Genomic DNA, 18,122 nt, shown 5'->3' on the forward strand with positions numbered 1-18,122 from the left:
TTCCATTCATCCATCTCCCACAACTCTTCAGATTTTACATTTTCACTGTTATGAGTGATATAGTTGCCGGACACTCGATCTGGTGTGTTTCAAATGCAGGGCAACAATCCCACTATGCAATCAATTTAGTCACACTTAAAGGCATGCAGCAACAATGTGAGTGGAGCAGAGTGTTTTTGGAACACAAAACATCAGAGCCTCTCCTTGTTAGAGAAAGGCTTAAAAACAATGACATTAGTACAGATGTAGATGAACTACTCCTGTTTTTAGTCAGTGGTCTCTCTCTCTCCATTCTTGTCAAGAACATTTGATTTGTAAATTTGAAACAGCAAACCATTCCTATATTCCTTAAGTATAAAATATCAAATGTGGTGCAGGGATTAATGAGAAAACAGCCTCAGCTGTGCATTCCAGCCTCGCTCTCTGCTTCTTTCTGATAATACCCGTGAGTGGCACTGAGTGGAGGGAGGGTTCGTGCTGAAGGTGAGCCACACAGGGACTCAAGCAGATGATAAATCATTACAAGCCCTTATTGCCGGAGAGCAGCACTGACCAAATCACCTGCAGAAGCGCTGCTGCTCCCAGGTGACTCAGCCAGTGTTGGTGGGCTTAAAATCACTGTCTTCATTTGGAGAGCCACTGTAGTGAGGAAGAGCAAGAGATACATAATAGGAAGAGATCAAACCAGGGAGGATTACTTGTAGAAGAGCAAAAGAGAGTAGGAACATTTTGAGAAAGCACTCTCTTCTACAAGCCAATTACTAACTGTGGGGCTCCAGACAAGGTTACCTTAGGCTAAATGCTAGTTCCAGGAATAGTCTGCTAGTATTATCTGCTGGCTCTGGCTGGCTGAGTGAGAAGCTTAGACTGCTGCGTTAACCTGTGCCGTGCAGACAGTGCCAGGAGTCTGGGCTTACCTGCTGACCTGTGGTATTTAGAAAGGAGGTTTGGTGATTTCTTTGATATATTTTCAGAGTATAGGACATATGCAATCACCAAAATGACTGTGTAGTGCATCTTCCATTTGCTGTCAACAAAAAGCACCTAATGTTGGGAACGCTGCAAGTTTTATAACCATTATCATTCTTATTCTTAACTCTATAATAGCTATACCTGAATACCAGACACAAGCCACAATTTGTTGCTTCACTTGGATCTCTTTGGCAGAAACAGGCCGTTGTCAGCCAGTTAAAAGAGACTTGAGGGTGGCAGCTGCCAAACAGCAAAAGATTGTCATCTTACTGGCAGATCAGTATGCTTGCCAGGATGTTAGATTTATGTGCAGACACAGTGACAGGTTTGCCAAACATGCAAGTCTGCCAGCGAACGGAGTGACTACACACATAAAGGCTCCAAGGTGGCTGGTGGCTGTCAGGAAGAGAGTCTTTCTCTTTGGGGGAATCCAGGTCTGGTTCCTCAGCTGTCATTTGGAACAACATGCAGGGCAACATGTGCTGGCAATTTGCAAAACAGAGTGTTTTATTTTCGGTATGTGCTGGGAGTGAGCGTGTGAAGGATGTTTTAGATTAGAGCTGTATATTTGTGATTAGTGTACTCCACTGAAGTTGGTACTTGATGTTTTTTGGACATTGTATGTGTGTGTGGCTGTGTCCAGGACTGCATGTGCAGAGCCATCTGTTTGCTGCTTTAGCAGTAGTCTTCCAGTGCCCAGGCTTATCTGTGCACGAGGGCAGTGGCCTACTTTAACCTTCTGCTCACTCGGTGCACGCAGCCGAGCACAGTAGTTTGGTTGATCACCCGTCAGCTTGTTTGCAATAACTTTCCCCCAGTCCATCTGCATTCACGATTACTTTTGGGCTCATTACTCATGAAACACATTCAGTTTTGCTTGCTACTGCTCTCAAAATTACATTAATTCCTCTTGCTCTGCATGCAGTCATGCGTGATGCCTCGAATTCCGTTACATTATTTCAATGCATATGTACTTTGTTTACAACAAATAGTACTGCTAAAACAAAGTTGTTCTTATTATATGTATTTAAATGGCATTACTGGTTCTGGTAAAATGTGCAGGTTGGAATATTGGTTGATGACATGACCCACAACAGTCAGATGAAACTTCACAAGCAGCCCACTTTTTCAGACTCATGAGAAACAAGTGGCAGATATATGATCTATCTTGCGTACAACATACTGTAGCACCATACCACAGACATGCACAGCATTCATTTATGGAAGTAAGAAGTCAAAAACATTCTTCTCATCACAAGTCACAACTCCCATCGATATTCTTTAAATGTGCCCAAAAAACTTTTTCCTAAAAACTTCTGCTTTGCTTCTATCCTGCTAATTTTTTGTGTGGGATCCAATATAATCTAGCTAAGATCCATTCAAATCCAAAGGTTGTATGTGTGGCTATATGGAAATACTTTGACCAGTGCTATATGCTAAACAGCTTGGGCTCTGTAGTGCATTAGGAGCACAGTAAGCTGTGCTGGTCAGACTCAGTACAGTTTAGAAAAGAGTATTAAGCTATGTAGGCTGGTCAGAAGGCCCTGTTTGGGAGTCGGCTGTTGTGGCTAATAGGTCAGCTGGGATGGGCGGGGCAAGGGATGAGGGGGAGGATGAGCAAGAGATTTTGAAGGCTCTTTCAGTGGACGAGCATTTGTAGAGGAGAGGAAAGTGGAGGAAAGAAAAGAAAAGGAAAGGAGAGATTAAATGGGCAGTGTCATGTGAGCAAAACTCCTGCCAGACATTAAGCTGACATCATCATCTGAGTTCCCTTTGACCCGCCGAAATCCTTTGACCAATGAGTGTGAGGTTTCACAAATAAGAGGACACTGTTTTTTCCTCCCAGATTTTAAACCGTAGAAGTGGCGTCTGCCATATGCTGCATATATGCGCAATTTTGCGAATTTTGTCATTTATAGTTCTGATTGTGCATTTATAACAAAATAAACACAGCACTTTAAGTAGGACAGTGAATGCAAGACAAGCATTGAGCTGCTCAGCTTTAGTCGAGGCTGTTCTGTTGTAAGCAGAGCTTTGTGTGCTCTGTACACAGTAGACAGGACCAACATTTGCTTCTGTGTAAAATATGAATGAGGACCTTTAGTAATGTAGTCCCTATGGACTCTGGTTATAAACAAGGCCGTCCAAACGGTTCAGTTTGTTTACTGGTAGCTGTAACATCAACTCTCAGCCTTAGTTACAGAAGGCAACTAATAGGTTTGTTGTTTTGCTACAAATTATCTTTGCATAGAGACTGGAAAGAGAGGAAACAGCTGATCTGACTCTGTCCAAAGCTAACAAAACCCACCTGCCAGTATCCCACAGGCTCAATAAGTGACACCAATGCATCTGTATGAAAGCTGTAGTGTAAAAACAACATGTTGTCCTCTTGGTTCGGCCAAAAAATTGTCGAGAACATTGGTGCCGAAACCACCTGTTATCTTTAAAATTTATTATGTGGGCTAAACAAATGACATATGCTATATTGGTGGGTTTTTCCAGATCTATTCTGAACTAAGGTAACCATCACCAGGCTATAGGACCATTCTTATTTGACAGCTAGAATAATGTTGATCTTTTGGAATAACTCTCAGCATGAAAATGAAAACGTGAATTTCTGAAAATGTCCATTCTGTTAAAATCCTCCAATTGAATAATTTTGCCAAATAAAAGGCCCAATACAATTTCAAAGGCCATTAAAGAAAGAAAAAGTATTGTCAGTGCCGTGCACAGTAATTCTCCTTTCACTCTTTAACCCTGCTCTCAGAATGCACCCTTTCATTTTTATCTCAGCAGTGCTTTGAGCACAATGCTTCATGAGTTGCCATCGAGCAGCTGGGTACACAATTATACCACCTGAGTTTCACACGAATGTCTTTGCTCGCTTGTTGGTTCGCCCTGGTGCCTCGCGGGCAGTGGCAACAACACAGGGTCCGCTTCTACACAAACACAGCTCTTCCTGAAGCCCCTGGGTCTTCAGCAAGAGAACGGGACACAGAGCTCCGTTTGTGTGCGGACACAGGTGTTGGAACACATGAATCCACGTGTAGATGTGTTCATGACTGTACCTAATTTTACAGAGATTTTTTTTTTTTTGTTTTGTCCTTTCAGTGGATTAACTTCTAGTGTGGAGGTGAAAGAACTAAAGCAATCAGAATTGGTATTCGAGTCCAAAAGGAAAAAAAAATTAAAACGATACAGATTAAATGTGACACGTGATCAGAGCTGCTGACTGTCATGCCTGAAGCAGGAGATACATGATTTTATGCTGGATCTTGCTCTGCTTTTTTTTTTTACACTCCTGTATTTTGTGAAAATGCAGCTGATAAATGTCCTTTTATGCTTTTTAATGTGTCTTTCTTGTTTAAAACTTAGTCGTTTGTTGAGGTGTGGTCATTTGCTGAAAATCTGAGGTCAAAGCTGAGGATTTCAAACATTCACTGCTGCTTTAAAAGGAGACAAAAAGCTTAGTTTAATGTCAGGGAAAGATGATGTATTTCACTTTTTCCCTATGTATTAATGCATGTCCTGTGGTCTTTCTTTAGTCATGTCTTTGCGCCATCATCAGTCATCTCACTTAGACAGGTGTGTGCATGTGTAGGTGTGCGTCTGCCTCACTTCCGTGTCCCAGTGAAGCTGTGCCAGAGGCTCATCACATCACAGCATCAGGGGCATCTGTTTGAAACTGAAATAAAAGTAAAGCCTATGAATAAAAGAGCCACATGAATAAAAACACAGGATGCAAATGACTTGCCAGGGAGGCATTGTGTGTGTGAGTGTGTGTGCACGGTGCGTTGTGCATGCGTTTGAGTGAGAGAGTGGAAGTGTTGTATTCGCCCTGCATTTGTTCTCCATCCCATCATGGCTCCACCTTAGCTTGACTGAATGAGTAAGTGCACACACACACTCACACACACACACACTCATACACACACACACTCAGACACAGCCTGCTCTCTGAGGTGTATGGTTTTCTCATGCATTAATCAACAGCAGTTTTGACACTTGGATCCTGAATGAGAGAGAGAGCAGTTTTAACAGAGCCATGCAGTTGGTTCTCCTCTTCACTGCTAGCGCTGCCTTGGGTGACTTTATCAATTAGGCCTCTGTGGAAACAGCAGCATCCTCTCTGCTTTCTCTTGTCCTCCTCTATTTCACTCCTCCCCTTTTTCTTTCATTCTTCTGATTTATGCTTTCTCTGTACCTCCCTATTTGACTCCTGTCTCTTCCTTCCTGTGGTGCATCTTTCTCGTGTTTTTTTTTTATCCTCCTCCTTGTCTATTACTGCTCAAACTTCTTGCCCACCCCACACCATTTTGCTCATCTCATCTCATCCCTATCTTCACTCTGTCCTCTTTTTTGTCCTCCTATACTCTCCTGCCACTGCTTTGTCCTTTTCGTTCCAAACAGTGGGTCCATCTTCCAAATACTTTAGTCCATGATTAACTGGTGGTGACTCATTTGTTTTGTTTATAATGGCATCAGAAGCTAACAGAATATTGGTAACAACTGAAAACCTATGTGCTGTCCTTGCCATCAATTATAATATTAATTAGTTTTATTCATGACCAAAAATAAATAAAAATGAAAATTTCTTCTTGTGCATTTTAATGAATGCCTTTCTTAGCTTACTTAATGGGTGATTATTTAGTCAGAGAAAGACAATCATCAAACTCATTTTGACATTAGTCCCACAACCATCCGGAGACTTCTTTATTTGAATATGTACAACTCACGTATGAACATCTTACCACATGTCTGGATTTTGCAAGCTGAGTCTTGTCGACATATTTTTGTTGACTTTAATCATATGTCTTTCCAATCAGAGAGCAACTGACAAAACTGAATCAAGATCACTTATCGAAAAGTTCCCTTTTTTCAAGAGGATGTTAAAGATCAAGCATCAATCACCAGCACTGTCATTAAGAACTACCCCATATTTTTTTTTAATTCACACTGTGATACAACCTCGTCTTTGCACAAACATGTTCCTAACTTTTAGGTTTTGAAAGAAACTTTACTTTTTCTGCCAAAAAAGTAAGATTATGATGGAGCAGAAAAGGAAAAGGTTTAGACGTTAGATGAGCTGCACAGTCCTTGCTAGGACACTGGAGGGTTGAGCAGCATTACAAGTCTGCAACTGGACTTCCACCCAGGAGAATGGGGTGTGCTTTCAGTCTGGGTCCATTATTCTGAATCAGTTTCACTTGCTGTTTGGTAAGGTTTTGTCAGAGTCACATGGCTAAGTTTATTAGGATTGGTATATTATTGGCTGGCTGAAAAGGAGCGACACTCAACCAATATAATTAATGGCAAATCTAATTTGATTTGAAATTTATCTGTGATACCTCAAATGTAAAATGACAGAAAATAAGTTTCACACAAAGCGGAACTGAGATTGCAGTTTACTCATATCGAAATGTAATTTTTTGCAGACAGGACTGGGTGGTAATAACTGAAAGAAAAGAAAGAAAAATACAATAATGTATAATTACATCTAAACATAACAGATTTCCCTTGATTGTGCAAAATGCTAATATTCCTTTTAAAATGGGAACAAAAGAGACGTCCTATAAAGACAACACTTCTCTATCACAGGTATTCATAACTGTGGGTGAAAGATGGTCAACATCAGATTTTAACTTCTGCTGTTTCTTGGCTGATCTGGGTCCAGCTGAGCATTACCTCAGGGCAGCTCGAGGCTAAAAGTGAGCGGAAGAGGAGGAAACAAGATGTTTGTGGACAGAATAATAGAAAGGACCGGATGATAAACCCATGGACAGCTCGTTTACATCACACCTATGCACATTAGCCCGGAGATATGAAGCAGGCTGCAGAACTCTGATTCACTCAGCCCTGGGCGTAAATAGTAAAATAACGTAGAGCACAGTAGGGTTACCACTGCTGAATCAAAACCAAACCTGGCCTGCCTGTGAGAGTAGTTCCTCAAATCACTTTTGTTGTCTCCTGGTGATTACAAGATGTAATTTACCCCTGCACAGCCACAGCGGCTCTTCTCAAGTTGTCAAGTCACTACATCATTTTGTATACACTGACTTTACTGTGTGCATTTTTCATGTGGGTGGCCGGATTTGACGACGAGTGGTTCACCATTCATCCCTTACATTTCAAACCCTGCACTGGATGCCTTCTGGATGAGCGGCTGTCTACCAGACATGCTTCATGAGTGGAGCCGGGGAGCTGGCATAAAGCTTTGGCAGAAGTGTGTGCAATAATGAGGCAATGCCAAGCAATGCCGCAGTTCCCAGCTCTTTCTTTTAGAAGTGTCCCTAAAGGGCCACCATACGTACACATACGGACGAGTCAGGATGTGTGTCTGCGTGGCGGTGGGTGGTAATGTCATGTGTGGACGTAGAGCACCTGTGTGTGAGTGTACTTATGTTTGCTGGCCTTTGTGTGTATGTGCTCGTTGTTGTGATTTTGTGTGTGTTGTTCTGTGGTTGTGGGAGCTTACAGGCTCTGTGCGCAGAGGTTCCCTAATCCAGTGTTTTGAAATGAGCCCTCCAGCTGTTGTGGGCTTGAGAGACTGCTGCCTTGGAGGAGGCTTAGAGATGATAAGATGCTCCTTCTATCTTCATTCCTTTAGGAGCTTTCTTTCTTTCTTTCTGTCTTTCTTTCTTTCTTTCTTTCTTTCTTTCTTTCTTTCTTTCTTTCTTTCTTTCTTTCTTTCTTTCTTTCTTTCTTTCTTTCTTTCTTTCTTTCTTTCTTTCTTTCTTTCTTTCTTCCTTCTCTAGCATATTTAATACGTATCTGACCACTGAGAACATCCTCTTCCATTGATCTCTTGTTGCCAACACAATCTGCTCTCTTCAGGTCGCAACCCTTTGTATAAAATTCTTCCTCGCCGCTGTTAATCCTCCAATAAGAGCGTAGATTGATTCTGCGCAGGAAGTGAACACTGTGTACACAGAGGACAGAAGAAGATCAGATTAGAGTAGTGACCCAAGCGTTTGTAATTTATTGCATTTATAATGGCGGCCCTCAGATTGTAGATGTCACAAGAGGTAATGGGAGCTCGTTAGCTACATCGTGACGTACGCACTGAGGAGATTGCGCTGCACAGGGTTATTATTTAAGCAACTGAGTTACAGTGAAGAATCATACTACAGTAAATGATGCATATTGACATTCCAATGGAATATAAAGCCTCTAAGTGAAATTGCTTGCATAATTCATTGGGATTCTTTTCATGGATATATCTCTTATAAACCATAACTGAGCAGAGCAGTTCTGAGTGCTGCCTATCTCCCCTGGCCCAGCAGTGAGCCTGCAGGGCCTGTGGAGTCTGCCAGCAGAAGGAAAGCGTAGGCAGTCCAGCAGGTTTCGGTCAGACATGCAGGGAGCAACAGGCCGTCTGTCAGCTAGAATATGACAGTGATATTGAAACCCAAATTTGGCAGGAATGAATCTCAAAGCCTGAAATTCTAAGCAGACTACAGAAAAGGCCTTATATTCCATGACCTAGAAATAATATGGATAACTTCATAGGATATCTTATGTTGTCCAGTGTTGTCATTGCTTGACTACAAACGATTGAAATGAGATTCTGGTGGTTTCTACTACTGACTTATGGCAAGATCACCATTTTACATCATCACTAATAAGAACGATTCACAGGACATGATCAATTATCCGTAATCATATCAGTGCATCATCCTCCTCATCATGTTTCGATAAGATTACTTCCCATTGGGGTTTTTGTACATGGATGCATGCTTGCGGGGGAGATCTAACTTGATTTAGACCCTAATGTCTTTAGCTGGTCTAGAAATAGGATGCAGCATGTGCATATCTGTCTCTGTGGGTCTGTTATGGCTGACAGCTGAGTCCAGATGAGGAAGGCAGCTCCTTAGTTCCTCGGCATGAGAGGACAGACCTCCCTTGTTGCACAAGAAAACAAGCTATCATGATCGTTTAGTGAGCTGAATGCCTACAGGAAGCAGCAAATAGTGTCCACTATGACCATTACTATCCCCACTTGTCCTGTTCATTTGCACTGTTCCAGCCTGTGTTTGGATGAAAGAAACAAGTTGTTTTAGCAAATGCAGAAAATGAATATCTCAAGAGACAGACTATTGTGTTTCTCCATTTAACTGTTACATATTTCATGTGATCCTTCGCTGTGTGGTCTAGATGTTTGTTTAGTTGCTGAGAGAATTTCAGAAGAGGGGCTTGGCTCTTCAGAAATCATGTTTGTTTTTGCTGTAAAAGATGCTCTGAGAGATTTATCATGACATTTGGCTTTTTAAAATATTGCACATGTAAGTGCACATGGCTGAGGTTTTGGTCTATATTAGTTGTATTGAATCATATTGTGTGTGTGTGTGTCCATTTTCATCTCTCACTCACTAAAGGCAAGTTTTCCAAAATCGGATATACAGGTGATCATATGTAGCCTGCAGGGAGACTTTAAAGTTGTCGCATTTCTAACAGAGTGCAAAGATTTATTGGAGACATCACTCAAGATGCATCTGTCAGGGTATTCTGGGAATGACTACATTTAGACGTCTGCCTCGCTCTCTTTGTCCCCCTGTTTTATTAGTTTACATCTTAGTACTATGTGTGCTTTTCTGTGGTGAATCAAAACACTGATCGCTGCCTCTCTCCACCTGCAGTGTGTGTGCGGGCGCTGGATGTCACAGTGTCCCAAAGCAGCATCCAGGTGGCCCGTGGCCAAGCAGCCATCCTACCCTGCTCCTTCTCCACCAGCGCTGCCCTCAACAACCTCAACATCATCTGGATGGTGATACCGCTATCCAACGCTAACCAGCCAGAGCAGGTATGAATCACTTACATGCACTCACTGACACTGAAAACCAAAGCCAAAATCAGAAATAATGGACTGTTGTAAACATAATCTTGATATTTGAACCTAGAAGGCAGAATTCTGCCACCCAGTTAGAGCTAAACCCTTTGTTTTCAGTACTGTAATAGAAGTTTCACTGTAATAGATGTGATCATATCCTGCTTTCAATAGCAAACTCATTCAGAGTCAGTGCTGCTGTGCACTGTTTAGAGATGTACAAAAATGTATATTTCTGAAATGCACATAACTCATTTTCCAATGCAATATTACTATATATGCATCCTGTGGATGGCCGTTCTGCTTCTCTACCAACGTTACAGTCAAAGCAGGTACACAAGACTTAATTTGATTCAAGGTGTGCTCAGATACAGCGTAAAGAGAATTTCAGAGGTTGGATGAATGCATAGAAAGTGAGTAGAATACTGCCTGGTCTCACTCCCAGCTCAACACATAGGGCTGCTTTGTCAGGACCCCTTGGCATCACATTTTAACACAATGTAAACAACATTGTAACACAATATCATCACTGTCAGTCTTTTTCAGGTAAAGAGAAGTTTGCCCTCTAACGTGTGGTTACTATTGTGAAAGGGTGTATTTTCACCCAAATTATGATCTTTTCTTAAACAAAATCAAGCAGTTTTGGTGCTTAAAGTTAACCAAACAGCATAACTTAAGTAGTGAAATAAATCAAAATTAGGTGAAACAATTATGGTCCAACTCAAGACATGAACTGCAGCTTCCTGTTTGAAAGAATTGTGATTTACAGCACCCCCACTTAGCAAATGTCCTTATTTTACTCTTTTAAACTGGAAAAAACTCCTATACATCTGTCAGCATACAATATAGACGCAGGTGGTACCAATACCAAAGAACACCCTTTGTGTGTCTCTGTGATGCCAGCAACTTCGCCAAAAAGCAGATTTTGAAACCCTGGGAGTGAGAACGGGAAACACAGGTGAACAGGCCCAGACAAGTAGCGTAAATTTAAAGATGCTTAAATTTTTGCTCAAGTTGTAAATGTTTCAACTTGAGAAATTTGCATTATGCAATCACACAGTGTGGCAGGAAGCTCTGTCACAACTCTTGGCCATGATGATGGTGATGATGATGATACAGTCCAGAGTTGCAATGATATATTTTAACACGTAGCATGCATCATATATGCATTGACTTTTTCTACAAAAATATACATACTGCAAATGTACAGTAAAATCTGAGCAAACACACAGCATTTCTCTTTTCGGTGCATCTGATCGCACCTTTAGAGTAGTAATACGCTATAGAAATTACTATAGAGTAATTTAGATGTAGTAGTAAGCTTAAAGGTGTGCTTATAGTCTAACTGTGCAGGACAGCAATGTTATGTGACACTTTTCTACTTTCAGCTTCACTTCCAAGAGCATCTTAAAGTCTTTTTACTGTTGTGTTTGGAAAGATTACTAGCAATTTGATCTGCACATAAAAACACTGTGTGATTTAGATTTAAATGATGTCCGTTTGTTACTTTTGTCTCACTGGCCTCTTTCTTGATGGCCTTTTCCTCTTGTTTTCTTTCATCCTCTCACCTTTCCTCCCTCCCTCCCTCTTTCCATCTCACACTTTCTCCCCCCTTGTGGGACTTCTGTGATTCCATTTGAGTTGTTTAACATGCAGCTGCAGGCCGTACAAGCTCACCTGCCTCCCTTCACTTTGAACCCCGGCGCTGGTCGGCCGTCCAAATAATACAATCATCTTCTGCACTAATTAACTCACGCCCACGACAGGCTCTATATCGCAGCTGTTCTCACCACACACACACACACACGCACGCACACACACACACACACAAAGGCACACACACACACACACACACACACACTGGCATACACAAACATTCACACACACAAAAACTGGCATCGGACAGACTGCTGGTTTAAATGCAGTCCAAATTCACATGCATGCAGGGCTTATATACAGTATATTTACTGACTTCACACATGCAGTGCAAATGTGAATACAGACATACGTATATACACATGTCCAGATATGTGCACATAGAAGAGTAATTCTCTCATGCACACACCTGTGGAAAAAGCCTTATACCATTGTCTTCATACACACACACACACATACACACTCACAAAGACTCTAAAAACAACAGTCAACGCAAACACATATAGGCACTTACCCATGGATGAATGCGCATGACTTTACGATGACAGACATGTCATGATGGGAGCTGAAAAATGTAGAAGGCTGTACCCTATTTGCCGCGTTCTCATTCTGTACCGTCGCACTATATTGCGTGACATGCATGAGGTCAGTGCGTACCTGGGAACACTGGGTGCAACCACACAAGCGTTTAAACGCACCTTGTCACAAACATCCCTCGAAAATGAACCCTCATACATATGCAACGGCACCCAATCTGTGCGCTCACACAGAAGAAGGAGCAAACGTTGTCCGATTTACACTTTTCCATCGGATTGTGTGCCTGAAGTCGGTGAGCTGTCTTAAAAAAAAAAAGTGTGCGATGAAATCAAGTGCTGTGCAGGGTGACAGAACAAGAACAAGGTCATTTTCGAGGGAGAGAGTGTCATAAATGATTATAGTTGATGCTAAAAGCCATTAAGAATTACTGAACAGAACTGTGTCGACTTGCACACACTGCGTTAGCACTTTAGTGAGAACACTCTGACCACTCCGATCTCTCTCTGCTCAAATATGGCTGCCCTGGTTAGATAGGTGTGTGGGAAATGATGCACAGTTTAAAGGTAACGGCACGAGATTGTCGACTTCTCTGACAGTGCAAACACGACTGTTTGTTGTTCCCCACATTAATCCTTTGGTACGTTTCCTTGATGCTTTTATTGCCATGTTGTCTAAGACTTCACCCTCTGCTTTATAGCCTTAAGCCTACACGGTTGACTCCACATTATAGAGAATGGAACTTAATGAGACAAGTGTGGGCTTCATATATTATGTTTATTAGTGTGACAGCCTGGTGCATCTGGTGTCTGCTCAGATGTTAGATTTCTGAAGTAATTAGTGCAAAAGAAAGACATAGTCCATCCATCCCTCCATCAGCTCTACACGCTTTATCCTGGAGATGTTTGTGGGAGGGCTGGAGCCTTTCCCAGCTGACAATGGGGCGAGTGGCAGGTTACACCCTGGACAGGTCAACAGTCCATCCCAGGCATAGCACAAAGACCATGGAAAAGCATCAAGTAAACATTAAATCTACCATGTCTTTAAGCTGTAGGACGGAACTGGAGCATTCAGAGGAAATCCATGAAGGCACAGGAGAGCATGCAAACATCACACAGGAAGGTGCCCATAGTAAATAGGTTTTTAGATAATACCAGACAAAGCAAACCCCACATCATTCTTTTATAAAGCATTATAATGCTATGAAAAAGTTTTTATAGTAACAATGAATCAATGTGCAATGTAAGATGTAAATGAGTTCGCAGAGCCTCATCTCCTGGTTGTTCAGTTCCCTCAGATTTATGGAGTTTCTTAGCTTCCCTGTAGTTCTTTTTTTATGAGATGGTCCACTTTCAGTGTTTTCCTTGTACTGTATTTAGTGACAGCAGAGTCTTTTTTAAGTATATAAAAAAAGTTTGGACAATCCACTGTAGCTACAATACATGAAAATCAGACAGACACAATGTCAGATTTTTTGCAGGAGTTATTGAAACAAAAATACAGCGAAAGGGAATCCTGGATGCACATGACCTCAAATGAATGTAATTGTATTTCTGCAGTTGTTTAACTCCTTTCCAATTGCAACATTGCATTTTCACCTTTTTTCTGCAGCTCATGTACTCAAACTAAAATATTCAAAGTTTAATGAAGAGCATCCTGTAGTAGCCGTAGGCTGAGTATGAAAAGTCTCCAATGATCTTCTGCTTCTATTCTTTTCTTCAATGTATATAATACCCACGTTGATAGCTTGAGGGTTCAGGTTATTAGAAATCACAAGATGACTGTATTACTGCGGAGCTGTTTCTATGGTCGTTAAAAGTAATGCGCATTGACATTACCACGATAAATCCATTAAATGCGTGTTTAATTATCTTGAAAGACACAAACTGGCTGGGAAGCGGCAATTTTCACACACCACACACACGCACAAACCATGGGGTGTAGAAGTGACTAATGACAGCGATGTAAGCAGCAAATGGATGTGTACCATGTGCTGTGGAGTTGTTGAAGACAAACACAGGCTGATGTAGGGTTTTAGGGAAGAGAGACCAGAGAGGAAAGCTTTAATACTCTGCATGGCCCAGGTGAGTCGTATCAGTTGACACCCCTCCATAGCTTCCAATTGTCTTTTAAAATAGACTATAGGGCCACCTCCAAAACAGTGGGAGGGTTGTCACGACATCCGTTTTTGCTTGGCTTCTACAGATTTACAGAAGTTTGCCAGCTGCTAGTTGCATAGTTTCATCATTAACAGATATGAGATTGCATATGATCTTCTCATCTAACTGTCACCAAGAAAGCAAATAAGCACAACTCCAAAACAGTAAAACTTGTTGTCTGAGAACTGACCTAATCTGAGTTTCCCGAACATATTTACGACTTGGACATTGGTGTGATTTTGATATGATGACTCAACATAATCCCCTGTACAGCTCCTTCTTCTGTAGGAACTGATACATGCAATATACCCTATACAACATGAAATATATTCTTTTAAATTTTGCATCATTCCAGCATATTACCCTTCAATCCATAACTTTCCAACTTCAATCTTGGTGAGCTCGCAGTCTTTTTTGTTTGATTACCGGACAAGCTAAGAGTCAGATTACAACTTGTTGGCATGTAGCTTAGAGGAGTGTACCTGTGTATTTGGATGTGTGTGCATGTTCTTGTGTTGTTTCCTGCATATATAATCTGTCCATCATGCTGTTGTTGTGATCAAACGTCCTGACCTCTTTTGTCTGGGCTGCTAGGTGTGAGATAATCCAGATAAACACACCCACACAGACACAACTAGACAATGGTTTTATGTTCCCGGGCTGTTGTTTATCCTCTTTAAACTGTTTGCTGGATATTGGTGTTATTTATGCTCTAATAAAAGCTGCAGATTCATTCTCCTCTTCCACCACCTGTGATACTGATTTCGGAAACTGATTTTGTTGTTGCAATCATCAAAATGGCTTAAAGGTCAAGAGCTTACTGTAGATTCAGGAATTTGGAAACATTCCTTCAGTGTGCTGAGTCTGGCAGTTTAATATCATCAGTCTTCTCAGAAGTCCTTGAAAATTCAATTTTGGTACATATTCTCTTCTAAGTTGTGGTAGTTGAAGAGAAGAAGTTGGAGAGAGAGTTTTTACTCCCCTCAGGACTGATAAAAACATTTTACAGGGTTGTTTTCTAAATGATTTTCAGTGTTGAAAAAACAGTTTTTGTCAGTTCCTGGAAATGAAGCTGTTTGTTGGTGGTTTTTGTAGTAGTGAAAATTGTGCACTTTCAGTGAAATGAACTTCTGGTGAAATTGAGGTCACAGAGAATCCGCGGTGCAGAAACGATGTTAATCTGTAATTGAGAACATCTGTCATAGTATTTTAGATGATCACATTGATCCCCATCTGAACCCAGCAGTCTGCCAGAGGTTGGCTCAAATAGATGCTGGATTCACATATCCTGAAAATATGACCTTTTTCCTCCCTTGCCCCTTTTTACCCTGCCTGAACATTCTTTGCTGGGCACATTAAAGGAAAATGAACCCATTGCAATCAAAAATGCCATGTTCTCTGTGTGATATTATAACTCCTCCCTGTGGAAAGAAGAAGAGGACGCTATGTGAAGCATCCATGGCTCATACACTCAGCCTCCACACACTTTCTCATATACAATAATCTGATACTTTTTATTGATTAGTGCACAGGAATTCTTTTTTTATTTGGTTCCCTACCTCCGGGGACATTGTCATGCATAGTCAGCAACAGTACACTGTCATTTTCACGAGTAGGATTTCAAGTGTCTTTCTTAAGGACAGCTCAGGTCAGCTGAGAGCAGCTAGAAGCCGTAACCTTCAGCTGAAGAGCTCACATCTCTAGCCCACACCCATGATCTCTGTAAATCCAGGTCTGTGACTTTTCACACTGTACATTTCTGAGGACGTTTAAGCTCAGATGTGGGTTTTTATGACTGGGGTGTGATTTTAATGCTGCATATAGCTGAGGATCCACGCACGGTAGAGTGAAAAATCCAAAGAGTGACCTCCTTCACTTTCGCTCATGATAATCCTGCTGACTAGTTCCACTTCAACACCTCTTCATTCAGACAGGAATTCTCTGCCTTTGCTCCAAAGGCACCACAGAGGTCGCATTTTACAACTTTTTCCTTCTATAGCACAGTAAGCACTGCATTTTGCCTCCCACTGTTTGTTTCCTTATCATTGAAACTCTGTAATTAGCTGTAACTAGAATATATAACCTCGCTGAAGATTGACTCGTGCATAAACGTGCATGCTGATTATATTTACCAGCATCTCGTGTTCATGCCAGAGGGGCCATTTGAATTTGCATACTTGCGTGTACCATCTTTGCGGTTATAATCTGCATTGTATAAGTGTGGGAGGTGATTAAACACCCAAGGTAGGAATGTTTTGAAAAACAATCGTGTATTAAAGTGGTAAATTCCAACATTTTCTTCTTTTTTTCTAAATCCTTTTTCCCACTATTAGCTCCGTTTCCACCCACACATTTTCTGAGAAAAGTTTTTTTCTTTAAATTTCCTCTTCTGAGTTTTCTTCCATTTAATTTGTTTCCCTCGTCAAGCTTTCATTGAATCCGGAGTTTTTTCTGGCTTTTGTTTATCTTAGTTTTTTTGTTTTGCACAAACAAAGCATATTGTTTCTTAACTTCAGTGTAAATGTGCCATTGTCGGCCAGTAACATGGACATGATAAACTGCGAGACTTCGCAAGGAAATCTTGGACTAAAGCCTAGTTGTACAACAAGCAGTCCATTGTTATCGTGACCTTGAATGCACCACAGAGAAAAAAAAAAGCCTTAAAAACACAATGACTGACTGAACATTCTGATCATTTATTGTGGTGAAAATGGCTGCCAAAACATGTGTACTGCAACATGCGGTTTGTGGAATAAATCAATAGTATTAGTAATAGTACATTAGTGAATGGATATGGTCCCATATTGTTCAGAACATGTCTCAGAGGATAGAAAGAGATAACAGTGGCAGCTTACAGTCAGTAAATTGAAGGGAGCTGTGGGGTTTACAGATTTATTCAGGCTTTATTGAGGCGATGGCAGCATTCCTCATGTCTGGGGCCAAGAGGGCCCTTATGGGGTCAGTCAGAAGTAGGATATGATCATGAAACTGGTATTGTGACAGAGAATATCTGAAGGTTTACTGTGGTGGCTCACACAGACTCGGGATAACATACAATATCTACTGTATCTGTGTGTAGGATTTTTGGAGAGAAAGGATAAAACAGAGGTTTACCTCTGGGCCAGCAGTGGGGTATCCAGCTTGTCCAGCTAGAGTTCTTAAGGCCGGTCGCCATCTGAATGCCAGCCATGACCTCTTTTTCTGTCTGCGCATAGCCACAAAGCCAACCAGGTCACGCGAGAGGATGAGGTGATAGATATGGATGGATCAACACAGTGGACAGAGGCATGAAGATGAGAAAATAGGTGGAATGTCACACATTTCAGTGCAAACTTGTACAAAAGCATATGATTATTCTAATGTTTGATTTGTTCCTCAACGCTTTTGTATTGTAGAAAACAAATGCCCACAGGAACTCAAAGAAATGCAATAGCGGACACAGGTCTAAGATGCAAGACAGGTTAGCGCCCGCTTTAATCCTTGGTTTATTCATGCACACACACACACACACACACACACATACACAGAATGTTGTGTGTGAGGCCAATTGATTGGATCACTTTCACCGAGCATGCAGATTGTATTGTTAGGTCATCAGGAGTGTAGCGCTAGGTCACACCGGTCTGTCTGTTAGAGAGAGAGGTAAGCACAGACAGACAGACAGAAACCTGTAAAAAGATGTGAAAAGAAAAGATGGACATGGAAGTGAGACCACACAGTTATTAGACTGAACAACAGTTACATGCAGCAGAACAATCGCAGACACTTACACACACACACACACACACACACACAACTCAAAACTCCCGGTGAGTAACTGAATATACACCGAAACACACACGCAGACGAGATGCAGTTGCAGGCTCTCATCACAGCTGAGGAGCTGCCTATTCATCTGCACATAAGAGGACAAAGCGAGCGAACTGCACTCAGGAAATTGCAGCCACGCAATTTACAATCGTTAAGCAGCAGTGGAG

At 41.5% G+C, this 18,122-nt stretch overlaps 1 protein-coding gene across 2 annotated transcripts in view; it reads left to right on the plus strand.

The window, feature by feature from the left end:
* Positions 1-18,122, plus strand: part of igsf11 (immunoglobulin superfamily member 11) — a 109,721-nt gene that overhangs the window by 78,766 nt on the left and 12,833 nt on the right. For both annotated transcript variants that reach the window (XM_055011965.1, XM_055011964.1), the window contains exon 3: positions 9,609-9,772. In XM_055011965.1, the coding sequence (XP_054867940.1) occupies positions 9,609-9,772 (164 nt within the window). The remainder of the gene's footprint in view (positions 1-9,608; positions 9,773-18,122) is intronic.

Source organism: Amphiprion ocellaris, chromosome 7 (assembly GCF_022539595.1).
Source record: "Amphiprion ocellaris isolate individual 3 ecotype Okinawa chromosome 7, ASM2253959v1, whole genome shotgun sequence".
NCBI lineage: Eukaryota > Metazoa > Chordata > Actinopteri > Pomacentridae > Amphiprion > Amphiprion ocellaris.